A 15,257-nucleotide genomic window follows, 5' to 3' on the forward strand; every position below is an offset into this window, starting at 1 on the left:
AAAAGCATAAAGAAACGACTAACAACATCTTGATCGACTGAGACCAAACCCACTGATTAATGATGAACTAGTCTAGTACACAAATGTAGCGTCATTAGAACCCTCCTTCCTATCGTCATGATTGGATCGCCTCATCCCTTACAATAGTGACTGACAGGTTAGTGCGTAGTGGTTGGTTAGTAGGGGGACACACACCTCCGCTCTGCAGTAAACAGAATAAATTTAATCTGGAATCCACTTCCCACTTTATTCAATCAGGAGAGAGAACGCTCACTGCAAACATTGTCTGACAACAATAAGAAATAAAAACTAGTTTTAAGCACATATGTGCTTGAAACAAGTAAAATAATCGGCCAGTGCAGTAAGCAAATTTGGCTTGGCAAGATTTCTTGAAATAAGTAAAAAATATCTAGGGTTCTCTCTCCTGATTGGATAAAGGAGGAAGGGATACCAGGAAATGTATTTTCTGTTAACTGCAGAGCAGAGGGACTGGAAGACCCATGTTACTGACCAAATAAGTGATAGCTGTTGGAATATAGAACTACTTAACACTTATTTTAACAAAGAAATACCACTTACAGCATCTTTAATTATATTGCGCTAAAACCATTTCTAGTCAATTAGAGAATTTATGTAAATTTTGAGCCCCAAATTTGACATCAGTCCAACAAAATGACATGTTGTGGACTTAATTGGACTTGGTCCCAGTCTGTCTCGGTCTTGACTCAGTTTTGGATCCCTAAAGTCTTGGTCTTGAATTGGTCTCACTGGACTACAACACCACACCTCCAGGTAAATCCTCTGTAGAAACTGTGTTTTGGTCTCCCTGCAGGGATCTGTTGACAGCCTGGATACTTTTGAAGTGCAAATTGGGAGTTTTTCTTGACACCAAATCTCTCTGAACCTCTCCGAAACAAAATTCTCACAGCAAGCGAGGTCACAGGCAAGGAGCTAGTAGATAAGAAAATAAACAAGATCGCCCGAAAACAAAGAAAGAAATTTTTTTAAAGTGATGATAGATAAGAAAATGTAATTTAATATTAAATAAACTTGAGGGAGAATGAAGATGACGGGGGGTTGGAAAGATGTCAACAGATAAAAAGAGACAGGGCGTGTGTTTTATACAATGAGACAAAAGAGGAAACTGACACAGTACTGAACCTTTGGGGAGGTGAAAGAGCTGGGAGAGTGTGACACGTTGGATAATAATTACAAGGGACTATCACAGAGAGAGGATAGTGAGTCTGGGAAAGCTGCCATGTAGAAAATGTCAGTACAGAAACAACCTTGGCTAGAGTACATAACACCTGACGGCCGTTAAACGCTTTATGGTACTGTATCAGTATATGGGTTCCACCAAAATCATAAAAGTGTGGTCAAATACGTATATTGTGCTACGGGGTCGGTAAATTGCGAAATCGTGGTACTTTATGGAAGGTGTATTATAAGATAATAAAGTAATAAAAGTAAGGTAATGATGAAAACAACTGGTTGCTATGGCAACAGCCTATACTGGCCAAACAATATACAGTAGGAGATATATAGTGACTCCCTGATACTCATGCTGAATTGAGCTCTTGGCGCCACCTACAGGAGTGGACACACACAACCATGGCGTTCAACAAACCTCCTAAAACACCCTCAATTACAACCGTTAGCGTTCCATATCAATTAATCAAAACGCATTAGTGGTTACAAAAGGTGTCAGAAGCAGTCGCAGGCAGCATTCATTTGGTCGTCCTCAGACGAGCTTGACAACGGAGGCTCCAGTCTTCTCGGTCGTCCATACTGTACATGCAGCAAGCTCCACAGAATTCTCCACTCCTGCATCTCTCCTGAGCACGTCCACGTAGTATGTCGACGTGGGACGTCCTCGTGATCGACGCCCATCTGATGGATCCCACAGCACCATCCTGCTAGCTGGAAGCTCTTTATGCCTATGGCAATGGCCGGCCAGTTTCATTCTCCTGGCCGCCACTTTCTCACTTAGCATTCCTCTCCCCAAATAAGGCTTTGAAACGCAACCGTGTCGGCTTTGTGAGAGTCGGAGTGACTGGTGCCAGAGACTCAGTGTTCAGTGTTCACACGTACTTACCGTGTGGTGCAAATGCATCATGGGTCGTAATCAGGCTTTCTGCGTCAACTAGACTCAAGTTAGTGTCGAGCGGAGGGGATTTGTGTGACCGCCGACCGGCATGCGATTGTGCACAAACCAATCAACCAGGTATGATGAGAGACAGAGACTTGGAGAAGAGATTATAGACATGGGGAAATATTGTAGTTTTTCTGACAGAACTCCACGCAATCTAATAATGAGTGACAACTGTTAGGACTAATAGGACAGCACCACAGAGAAGCACACGCCCTGCTGAAATACTAGGAAATGCACCCTTCTCCCCACTCATTCCTATGAGTTTCACTGCTATTGAACCATCTGATTGATTGATTGACTGATTGATTGGACATGATTGTCCCACATGGGGGAATTCAGCTACAGTTAAAAAGTGCAGCATGTGGCGACACGTAATACAACAAACTCAGACAACACTGTAAGACCAAAGACTTTTACATAGAGGATGTGCTTAATGAAATTACATACATTAATGATTATATACCATAATCCACAACATACTGTCAGCTTCATCATCAAAGTGCATTATATTAAACAAAACACGCTCTCTACCGAGAAGCCTGCCATTCATTCCATAATCATAGCAGCTATTTGCTGTCGAGCGGAAAGGGTGCATTTCAATCATATTCAAACAAGGCCCCAATCTACAGCAGACCAACGCTACCACAAGACGACTCATCCACCCTGGGTCAAACACAGACACTCTTGTTACTGTCGACCAATCACAATCTAGACAGGACGGCTAACAGGGGTCAAGGGTCACACCACTGCCTTGCAGCACACACACATACACACACTGGAGGAGTTATGCAACTGAGCAGGTATGAGAGAGTCAAGAGGAGCCATAGCTGAAACTATGGGATGACACTACAGCATACAGGTCTAGGAGAGAGAGGGGCTAATCATTAATGGCCAGGCCAGCAGTTTAGTATGGATAAGTAAGGTGGCAATCTCAATACAATACTTGTGTGTGTGTGTGTGTGTTTTTGTGCGCGTGTCAGACATGTGTGCATGCGTGCGTGCATGTGTGTTCATGCTCTCATGTATTTTTTTTATCTAATGCACTGTATGTACTTTCATTCAGAGTTCCTATGCGGCAGCTGATCTGTACATACTCTGCAACCCAGTCTCATCACATAACGTAAATAAAGTACTAATCGACCACATGAATTTTTTTTTTACATAAGGTGCATCTTGTTATAGCCATAAGTCATATATTTACGCATTGTATCGGAAAAAGTCCAAAACAAAAGCAGCAGCCAGGAATTGAACTAACAATCAGTGCAGTCGTGGGCGAGTGCTCTCACCACTATCTAACTATGATTACTATGATTAGAGTTGAGGTTAGCTTTAACATTAGCTTAGCGGTTATGGTTAAAAGAACACGCCAACATTTTGGGAAATTAGCTTATCGTCTTCTCCAGAGAGAGACAAGAAAATAGATACCAGTTTCCTCTCTGTGCGTTCAGTAGAAAGCTATCTGGCTGCACGTTGAATGGAATGCTAAGCTAGGCTAACGTGCAGCCAGATAGCTTTCTACTGAATGCACAGAGAGGAAACTGGTATCTATCTTCTTGTCTCTCTCTGGAAAAGACGGTAAGCTAATTTTCCAAAATGTTGGCGTGTTCCTTTAAGACATAAAATTAGGGTTAAGGTTAGATCCCCAGTAGAGGAACTTAAAAGTTTTCTAAAAAGTTAAAAAGATTTGACTATGTAAAATATGTATCTGTACTTATTTGTAATACGTACACATGTCACATTTTCGATACAATATGTACAGTAAATATATTACTTATGGCTATAACATAACATACATTATCAGTTTTCCCCCCTGTGGTTGATAAGTACTTTATTTACATAATAAGCGAGATTGGGCTGACACTGTGTTTCTGACTTGCTGTATAATCAACAGCATTTATTGTGATCAAGACTTACCTTAAAGCTGCACTACGCAGTTTGAGGAGAGACATTTTGTTTACATTTAGCGGAGCCTGGAATTAGTTTACAAAACAGTATATACTATACGTTTGACTAATTCTTAGAATTATTCTATCTCATGTCATGAGAAATCAAAACAAAATATTTGAGGGACTGTGGACCAAACACAATATATTTCACATACAGTATAACTTTCTAACCGCCAAACCATGTTCCAGGGATGACATTTTTAAATCAGTTTTAATTATTCAGCTATGAAAATCGTAGAATATTTTCCACTTCTCCGACTCTCCCGAAACTACATAGTGCACATTAATGCTCAACAAATGTTAGTTCATAACCAGATACACCCTTTAGTAGAGTAAAACAAATGATGTGAAAGAGGACAGTGTTAAGACCACATCCTGTTAAAAGTGATTGAAGTGGGTCTTAAGAGGACATTGTGAGACAAGTGTCTGATTTGTGTTTAGTGTTAAGTGTTTGAACCGGAAACATTAATGAGGGTGGGGAGGGGCGGAGACTACTGCAGCTAGGCTGAAGCCAGCAAGCCAACCAGGAAGTCAGCCAGACCAGCCAGCCAGGGGAGGGGGGGTGGGGGTAGTACGGGGCTCAGATAGCACAGGGGGAAAGACAGAGGGGGGTGTTAGCCATTAGGTTAGTCAATTCAAAGCGACAGGTTTGAAATACATACCGCCCAGATGCAAGTCCAGGATTTCACTGTAATTAGACTCTCCCCAATAGTCTACAACGACAGGGATAATATTAAGAGATAGAGCGTTATTTCACACGGCTCCCAAAAACCATTGCAAACACAAACAGAAAATTCTCCCAACAAGAGCAAGTCATGCATGTCTAACAGCACACGGTACACACGCAGACGCAAACACGCTAAAACCACACACAGGACGAGAAGAGAGTCCACCTGGTACTCACCACGGTACAAAATGCAGTAAGGTATAGATGGTGCAGTACTACTGTACATGGTATTTCCCCAAAATAATAGACGGCTACATAGATTTGCTGCTATATGCTGTATTGCTGGTAACTGACTCAGTATGCAGATTATGGAGGGGGTGACATTTTACACAGAGGCACCTCTATCTGTGTCGCATATTGCCATGTAATTGTACAGCAACAAATGTAATTGACTTGTACATGTTTTTTCTTTTTTATCACACAAGAAAAATAATGAGGAAAATATTTATTGTCCAAATCTGTTATTTAAATCAATTATTATTGTTATTTTTTAATCAAATTAGAAAAAAGATATTCTGGGCTTTTTAATCACACAAGTGTAAAACTGATAGCAGGCAGCATTCCCTTCTTCACTTGTGTAACGTCCAAAACCCACGTGTTGAACAGCCACGACACGACAGGGCGACTCAATGCAAAGTGTGACCAACGTAGTGTGACCAACGTAGTGCACCCTACTATACCTATCGCATGCGTTTTGGGGATGACTTCCACTAATATCCCAATTGTTATCAATCTTAATCGAAGCAAAGGAGTTGTGGTGTTAAGATGTTCACAATTTGCCGCCCGCAAACCAATTTGAATTGATTTCCATTCGAATGCCATGTGTTTTGGAATAATGTTAACCTAGTAATCCTAGACTTGATTAGAGAACTGTGAAGAAGACAAAAATCACATCCAGAATGAGCAACACACAAATCTATGTCGAGGGAGGGGGACACACATTCTCCTAACCGCATGCAGCTTGGATGGTCGATGACGGACATGTTATGAACGGACAAAAGGTCAAATGGAGAACTGTTGCAGTGTGTCACCACAAATGGCACCTATGGTACGGTGTTACAAAAATAAATTAATTAATAAAACGTATATAAAGAAAATGAACAAGTTAACTACAGTAATTCTAATACCTGATCTTCTTTTGTGTTGTTTTGGTAATGTATAAGTACCTTTATACAATCCTTAAAAAAGAGTAAGAGTAGTCAACAGGTTAAAAACACATTCCTCACACATTCAATTGGAAAAACATTAAGGGGGGTGGGGGGCAAAAAGGTAATGTTCGGGAGAGAAAGGCCAAATGCCTATAAATGTCTGGATTTAAAAAGAATTTACTCCATATACCGTGCGTTCAATTTATGTGCATGCATTTGCATAGTAAGCTGTTCTATTCAGCTGGCGAGCGTCACTGTGGAATAAATTACACTTTGTAATGCACTGTCGAGACTGAATCACACAAAGTTGCCGTGGGATTTTGATTACTTTCATACCAAAACCCACATCATGAAATTAAATTATTATACTGAACACCTTGCATGTTTCAGATGCTGTGGAAAAACTAGGAAGTAATGAGTTGTGTGGTTTTCTAACAAATCTTGTTTTTTCCGCTATGTCCGTGTAATGAAGTCTGTGATAGTCCCCTGTCGATCGCGCCTCGGATTCAAATTGCCTCTCTGTGAACAATCCTACATCTATTATGAACAGCAACACATCCTGTATCGGCAAGTTGAAGCACCGCTGAGCAGAGACGGTATCTGCTACACTCTTAAAAAATAATCATACAGGGACAGCTTTCTCAAACATGGTTTAGTCCCGGGGCCTCATTTATAAAAGGGTTCCAATTCAGCATTTACAACCAACCAATTTACAAGTTGTGATTTATTAAAAATGTATCATCAAGATCAGAGGTTTACAGACATTTTCCAAAATGTCTAACTTTCAAATGTTACATTTCCATCATTATGATTGCTATAGATATCATTCAATAAAATGTGTTTTAAATGACTAGGGTAGTCTAGGATTAAGTCAAAGATCTTTACTAATTTTATTTATTAATTTGTATAAATGATGCCACTGGACTGTTAGATTTAACCATGCCTGGGCAAATGTCACAATGACTAGTAATTGACTTTTGAACTATGATGCAGTTGTCTCCGAGGTTAATGTTTACATGGTCATAATTCCTTTACATAATCAGAATCTCATGACTATAAAATAGATTTGACTACTACTGGACTATGTAGTCCATCAGCAAACAGGGATTTTGCGTTCTCAATACTGTAGGTTTATACTCGATTATTGGTTCATTGTAAAAACCTAAATCAAAATATAACCTGAATAGGACGGAATTCTCCAAACTCTTTCCCCCCCCCTAATCCGTGACATAAAAAAAAAAAAGACGACACCCACATGGGCTTGGCAAAAAAAAAGACTAAAACAAACAAACCAATGAGAATGTGTGAACGTTTGAGTGACAGGGTGGCTTACCTGCTTCCCCTCTCAGAGCCTTCTCGACGGCCACGCCCCTCTCCTCCAGCTGCCTCTGCTTCTCCTCCACCTGCTCCAGCTGCCTCTGAATGATCTGACGGGAGCAGAGAGATGCAAGTTCCTCATCTCCGCAGGACAGCGAATACATTCTGACCTTATTCTCAAGACCGCCATGCCGCCATTAGAGGCAAATCCACCCATTTTCTACCCAGAAGATAACACTGCTTCTTCCTCATTTCAGATTCAATGGTGATTTGAACACTGGACTTTACGCATTACTGCTGCTTAGTGGAAAGTGCAACAGGGATCAGTAACTTCCTTACAGAATAAATTGGGGAGCCTCTAGGTGGCGCTATGCGCAGGAGAACATTTCCACTGGACAATGTTGACAAAGAGCGTTGTAGTGTACACTCTATCCATCTCTACGAGTTACATGACTCATGGAAAATATGGATGCACCAATACAGGTAACAATACTGGTATTGGATCAGAATCCGTTTTATTTATTCGCCAAGTACATTTTCACATACAAATAACTTGGCTTGGTGCTTGCTCACACAAAGAGGAGAAAAACAACACATCTAGAATACTATTAAAAGCAAGTAGGACTATTATACATAAGGAGGTACTGTGTAAATGCAGTGGGGAAAAGGAAAATAAATAAAGCGTCACTGCTGTACAGAATATACAGTAATAAAAGAATAATAAATAGAGCATAATATAATATAACTATTAAAACATGTAGAACTGCCCGCGCCTCCCAGAGCATCACTGTGCCCACAGCAGATAAAACTAATTTACAGAGCGAAGCAATTCAACAAAACTCCTATCTTGAAACTTTCTCAGTGTGAGCAGTGACAGAAGAGTCATCTGAGCAGAGTTTAATGAATGAGTTGGTTTAGCAGTTTATCTTTGCGTTACACATTCATCTTCAGTAATGCTCAGCGAGCACGGCTAATTAGGTATTGTATCTCTCTGCGTGGCGCCTCTTGTTCTGACAATCTCCAGAAGACGTCACATTCTTTTAAGGGTCTCAGCAAAGAAACGTTCACAATTAAAACATTTTCATGTGCCTGCAGAGGATATGCTAGGTAACTATCCACCAGGAACATCCTTGTTTGGATTTGTATTCTTTAAAAGGGAGGCAATAGCACAAAACGACATACGGTACATATCATTTAATGTAATAGAACCATAGGCAGTGCTATCTGTGCTAAGCTGAACACATTTGAGGGATAGCATTGTTTTGGCTCGCAGCCTTCCCCATAACCGTTCTTTCATTTATCAAAGAAATAAATGAAAGGAAAATAAAAATGCATGGCCTTTTAGTCAGATAATGGTGACTTCCATGGTTCTATGTGGTATTTAGGGCACATTTCACAATAGAAGCCTATGGCAGTGGTGAATCAAGAAATACCAAACACCCAATTATTCAGTAACGGTAAAAGATTATGGGGGGAAAAAGGGCGCTTTGATTTTTGGGCCGACCATGGTATGGTCCTTTAACACTTTGAGTGCCACAGACGTGTTATGTCGTTATTTCATGCCCCCCGTTGAGTGCCACCGACGCAAATTGTCGCTTGATTTTTTTATTAGCGATCTGAATTCATATTTCATCAACCAAGTCTCCCGTTGGTACAGCAGCCCCTCTAGGAGCTCCGATGAGAAAATACCGTCTCCTATCGTCTATCCCTGTGTAACTGCAGGCCATTCGATTATACTGGTGGATCTGTGGAGGGGGAGCCTCCTCGCTCCACTATGCTGGCGAGGGATCTGATGAACAGGGAAGTGATCGCAAGATGGAAAGCAGACTGGAATATATATTTACAGCAGCCAATAATCAATCAATAAACGCGATCGATATTTGGAATGGCGATCAGGAATTGGAATAATCTTTTTGGAGAACATCTGATCTAAGGTAAGGAGTCTATGTTACCAGTTTTAGGATAATCAGAGCTGTATTCACTGAGATAACAGCGTGTCCTGTATGTGTATATGTGTGTGTGTGTGTGTGCTGTTGAGGAAATGAGAGAATGGATTTTTCAGCTCGCTTCTATAGCATGCATAAGTACACATATACTATCGATAATCTAGCGTTTATTTGAAAACGATTCATAAATAGGCCGACAAATGACAACATGTCTAGTGTATTCGAGAATATTCCAATAAATGCCGTTTATGAGGGAATCTTTCTATTTTCCGGAAATTTTCGAGAAAACGATAGCTTTTCGAAATGCTATAAAAAGGATATGAACCGATTAAAAAAACAATCCGTTTCGACAATGTTGACTGCAAACAAGTCATTGATAAACGACGGGCAGATTAGACACATAGCCATAATTTAAAACATAGATTATGCGTTTTTAACACTATCATTGAAGTGGATGATGGCACTCAAGGACATTAATCAACGTTATGGCTGGCACTGAAAGTGTTAAGGGCAAGCTCCTATTGGTCAGTTACCTGGGCTCTATGCAGCCTTTTCAGCTCTTCCTGCTTGGCCTGTCTCCGGGCAGCTTTCTGTACCCTTCTCGTCAGCTTGGCGTTCAGCTCCTCCTCTGTGTAGGTTTTCTATTGTGCAAAACAACAACAGTGTTCATTATCTACCTAATGACAGGGTTAGCTTTGGCTCACTGGGGGCATCCAGGAGAAGAGGGGAGGAGGGAACTTTCTCTGATTCACAACACAAGTTCTATAAGGAGAGAAGCAACACAGACTAATACAACCTAGTGGGACTAGGTTTAACAATTCAATGTAGGCTCTGGCTGTGATTTATACACCTGCATATAACCCATATAGCTATGATAGACAATAATGCTGTATATACCATATATATATATTCTTACCGTATATATATTTATCCACCTGTCTGTACATACCTGCACATAATCCTTTTACCTATCTGTAGATACTATATCTATATCTCATAACTACTCTTACTAGTTATGCTGCTGGCCAGTATGACTACGGCCATAGTGTCTTTATACCTATTGGTATTCCAACTCTGTACATACTTCTGATTAGCACTACACCCAGTAGTACTAACTCAGTGATTCCCGCTGCATGTTAATACTTTGGGGGGCCCCCAAAGTATAATTTGTGTTATTTTTTATTTTTTTTACTCAGTGAGCACTAATTTGCATTTGGTGACAATGAGTGCTCAGTGAGTAAAAAAAACTTAAAAAAACATAAATTATACTTTGGGGGGAGCCATTATACTGGTAAACAGCCTCTATGGGCACGAGTCCAGACCCACTTTTGGAATCAAATGATGACGTCAGTGGGATTATCTCCTTTATAAACTCCTAAGCATCCCCGGGACAACTTCACTAGCCCCGCCCCTAACAAGGTGTGAATTTGAGCCAATCAAGGACTACTACTGACTGTATATAGTTAAAATAAAGTTATCCGTTATTGACGATCAGATACCAGTGTGGAGTTTTCTGTCTTAAAATTGATATAGATGATGTTCTTTGTTGGTTTGTGAGGATGTTAATACACACTTGTTAAGATGTGTGTATGAAAGACCACAAAAAACAGCAGTGACTGCTCTCAGCTGTTTAACACTTAAAGACCTAGACACCATCACCAGTTGTAGGTTGTCTGTAGTGCAGTGTTACTATGAAAATTCACTAGAATGCAGGATTTGAAAAATAATCCCCCCCCTACAATCTAATCTAAAGGACCAGACCAGTCTAATTTTGTTACTAGTGTTACTAGTGTATACAGTGTTTTAGCTTACTTTACTAAATGCCGTTCAAACTGCCATTGATGTTGAAAAGGGGTGTAAAATACTCCATGAGACTTGAAGGTTGTTTGAAAGTTGCTAGTTCATATGTAACTCAGCCTTCTGAAGAACACATGTATTTTCTCGCTACACTCTACGACTACAGATGAAGCCATTCGTTTTCCTAACCATGTTGCCGTGATGTGCGCACGGTGGTCTCACGGCATGGGAATACATTAGAAAATCAGGTTGCTGTTCTGTTATATGCCCATCAGGAGGCGCAAAGTCAACAACGGCCCGACAGGCGGCTGTTAACTTCATTCATCAAGGAGGCTCACAACTAGACCGCAAAACGTTGACATCATGCCATATCACTATGTCTACAGACTGTATGAATTAATGTTGCTGAATTAAAGAATTAATAATTAAAACATGTCAAATCAGCAGTCAACGTTTGTTTACCATTGTAACAGTTATTAGTAAAATATAAAATGACATAATCTCATTGGATTTTATGTGGCAGGCAGTGGTGTAGTGGTATAATTTATGTCTCTGAAGTGGGCGACTGGGGTTCGATTCCCTTTTTAGTATTTTATATAATTAATTTATAAAAATTAAATCGCGTAGCAACATCTTTTGGCTAAATAGTAAATACATAGACATATACTGTAATGCTTCATTTTATTAAATGTCCTTTGGTCGATAATAACAGCGATAGTACGTCAACAGTGTCACGTGAGAGTGAGAGTGAGAGTGAGAGTGTGAGAGAGAGAGAGAGAGAGAGAGAGAGAGAGAGAGAGAGAGAGAGAGAGAGAGAGAGAGCCTTTACGAAGATTGCGTCTGTCTGATTGTTTCCTGGCCGTGCAGTGAGAGGACCAAGATATTCGCCAAAAGTGGATTAATAATAGCAACTTTGTGCCCAATAAAAACAGCACAATGACTAACATTACTAGAATACAAGCAACACACGTCTGCATTCAGTCGGGTGCTCCCGGTTGCTGCGCAACATTTTAATAGCTTGTAGTAGAGAAATATAGTAACATTAGCAAAAATGAATGACAGTGATTTTCACAAGGGTAAATTACCTACGCCTAGCGACTTTCAAGTTTTATGGAGCATATTTTCAACCCTTTTCAACATCAATGGCAGTGTGAAAGGTAGGCTGAGATCTACCTAAACATACACTTTATGAACACAAAATGTGTTAAAGACAGAGACCATCTCTGGTGATAGAGAGATTTCAAGATTAGACTGGTCTGGTCCTTTTACCAATGGTCTGGCTTCAGGGGGATCCAGTTAGGACTCTAACAAATCCAACATAATGAAAGGCGGAATACAACTGGCCTGGGCATGAAACCCATCGCTAATCTCAGGGCCTTTTTCAATGGACAAATCAGTACTTCTCATTGTGCTGTTGATTCTTGGCAAGTACATTTAAACAATAATAAAACATATAGATGAGTATGATTACTTCCCCTCATTTACCCACTCGTGAAAATATCATAAAAAATATATATATATATAGCGCAGAGAGAAATAGAGAGAATAGTGTCGAGAGGGAGAAAGCAGCAGGAAGTTCATCCGACAGCAGCACTGAGGTGAGAAACATCGCCACGGCAACAGAATTGTGTTAACATCAGACCAGCGCGCACAGCGTACAGAGGAACAGCCCTCGGCGTCAGAACCGGAGAGGAGGAGTCACAGGGAACCCGGAAAGGGGTGAGTAGCATTTGTAACAGGTGTGCGGTAAAACAGTTTGGACCTCCAGCAGAGAGGGGGCACTGTGGCCCTGGCTGTTACATGCATCCGGAGAGAGGACGGTTAGTTCAGAATGAATGAGTGGATACCCAGGTGCACAGAGGGGGGGGGGGGTTAGGGTAGTGGTGCATTGGCACATGCGTGAAGGGGTGGGTGATGGATGGATGTGCATGTATGTAAACACTACCTTTATGGCGTATGATCTCTTGAACGCCAGTGCGTGGGGGACATAAACAGACTTGGGGGGGGGGGGGGAGACAAAAAACAAATATGTATATAAAAAAAATTAAAATTAAAAGAGGAGAAAACAAACATGATACAGATGAAACAATTAAATGAGTTAATGATTATGTTAAATCAATCAACATAAAACAAAAATAATTACTAGTATAATTAAACAGGCAATGTTAAAGCCCCACACCAAGGATACATCTGAGAGGGTGCAATGATAAATTGTATCATGAATGAGTTAAAACGAAAACGCTAAGTCATACTGGAGTACAGTTCAATCCCATCTGAACAGAGGGGTCACCGGTAAGACAGGTCTACTCACCTTCAAACACCTGCGTTACTTAACCACAGAGTGAAAAACAATAGGACACAAGCTGCGGCTACATTGATCCGTTGTGTCTGTCCCGTCTACGTCTGTTTCTAATTTATTTTTGTTTGTTGGACAGGGTTTACGCTGTGTCCCTCTCCGGCAGATTTGTGTCCGTTTTGACGGACAGAACAGTTCAGAGAGGGTGACATTTTGGAAGTGCTGGATACGTTACCATCCGCAAAGCTATTGTTTCTGCAAAGGCACAATTACATTAAGTTCTAAAAAATAAACAGTAATACCTTCCGTCATATTTCTATCCATTCACTGACGGATCAGTGTAGCCGCAGCCTAATGCAAACCTAGAGAACGTTCACGAACAGGGATCTAGAAAGCTACAAATAATCATATCACCCACATGACACAACTACAAACTAAACTACACCACTCCCGTCTTTGTTGAGTTTCGTAGGGCCAGGAGGTCATGTGATAAAAGGGCTTTAGGTGGCTTGTACCTAGGGTGACCAAACATTCTGATTTGCGCAGGGCAGTCCTGCAATTTAGCCCTTTGTCCCACGTTTCAATAAGTGTTCCACATTTCAATAAAGTCATGCTTAAAATCCTGGCGCCCGGCTGAATTGAAATGACGATCGAATCCCGATAGGTGGCAGTATCGCCTACCTTTTGAACTGGGCTAGTTTACTGTGGGGGGGGGGGGGGGGGTTGCTCACTCACTGCTGGCCAGAGTAGGACCAATGGACCCATTTCTAAATTGTCTCGTTTAAAACAAATAAAGCATGAACATTGGCATGGTGTACCTTTCTGTGTGTATTCATCCACAATCTATAGCTCAACATGAAAAAAATTGCAATTAATCGTAAAAGTAGCTAAATAACAACGTTTATGTTTTCGTTCACTGAGAAACTACACTCATTTTGGTGCTGCTGACTGACGTCACCACAGCGTAGACTCCTGGGCCCTATTCCCCGTACCTGGTTCAACTAAGTCGATCAAGAGTCCCATTATCCAGATTCAATTAACCCGATGTTTGAATCCGGGATTTTCCTGTTCCTCGAACGCTGATTCAGTCTTGTTCATTCGAACCAGACTTGAGACTCAGGATAATTGCGCGCGGCCGCCTCAGCTGAAAAGACAGCAGGTGTCGATCGCAGAAATCCTGATTTTCTAACGGCATTGATTGATTGATTGATTTAAAACTTTATTAACAAATTGCAGAATGGGTACAATGCAGTACAGCTCAATAGCCTCGCCGACAAGTTAAATGCATAATCTATAGGCTAATTTTAAGTGCCTCATTACCCCCAATCAATCAGATTATATTTCTTTAAACGTGCCTTCTGGCAGTAGGCTTATGGAATGAATAATCAAATGAGATCTTGCTAGCGAAAATAATTAGTTCAACTCTTTCAGAATAAGGATACGGCTCTCTTGACCATTAATGGATATATAATGGATATTTTATTAATCTGGCACCGTGGTCTAATGGTTAGTCCTTATACCTCTCACGCGGACGACCCGCGTTCGAATCCCCCCTTTTTCTAATTTTTTTCTTTTTCTTTTTGCGATGTAAATGCTTCAATTTGGTGCACTTTGAGAGCTATATAAAGAATGACATCCTCAATGCATGTAGATTTATAATATTTTAACTTAAAACTAGGCTACTTTTGCATATAGTCATTAATATTATATTCCAAAAAAAATTATATTAGAAACGAGGGGTTTCGAACTCTGGTCGTCCGCTTGACAGGAATGAGCACTAACCATTACACCACTGTGCCAGACAAAATATATCCATTATATATCCATCAATGGACAAGAGACACGTGTTTCGAATATTTTTCTTTTGAATGAAGTTTTATCTCTTTATTCTCAAATGCATTAATGTGACGTCAACGGCTCATTCAATT

At 40.6% G+C, this 15,257-nt stretch overlaps 1 protein-coding gene across 1 annotated transcript in view; it reads right to left on the reverse strand.

The window, feature by feature from the left end:
* mical3a (microtubule associated monooxygenase, calponin and LIM domain containing 3a) overlaps nt 1-15,257 on the reverse strand; it is a 228,196-nt gene that overhangs the window by 7,238 nt on the left and 205,701 nt on the right. The window contains 4 exon segments of the mRNA XM_084335409.1: nt 4,761-4,811; nt 7,307-7,400; nt 9,770-9,877; nt 12,979-13,029. Coding sequence (XP_084191535.1) covers nt 4,761-4,811; nt 7,307-7,400; nt 9,770-9,877; nt 12,979-13,029 — 304 coding nt within the window.

Source organism: Notolepis coatsorum (assembly GCF_963971535.1).
Source record: "Notolepis coatsorum genome assembly, chromosome: 18".
Taxonomy (NCBI): Eukaryota; Metazoa; Chordata; class Actinopteri; order Aulopiformes; family Paralepididae; genus Notolepis; species Notolepis coatsorum.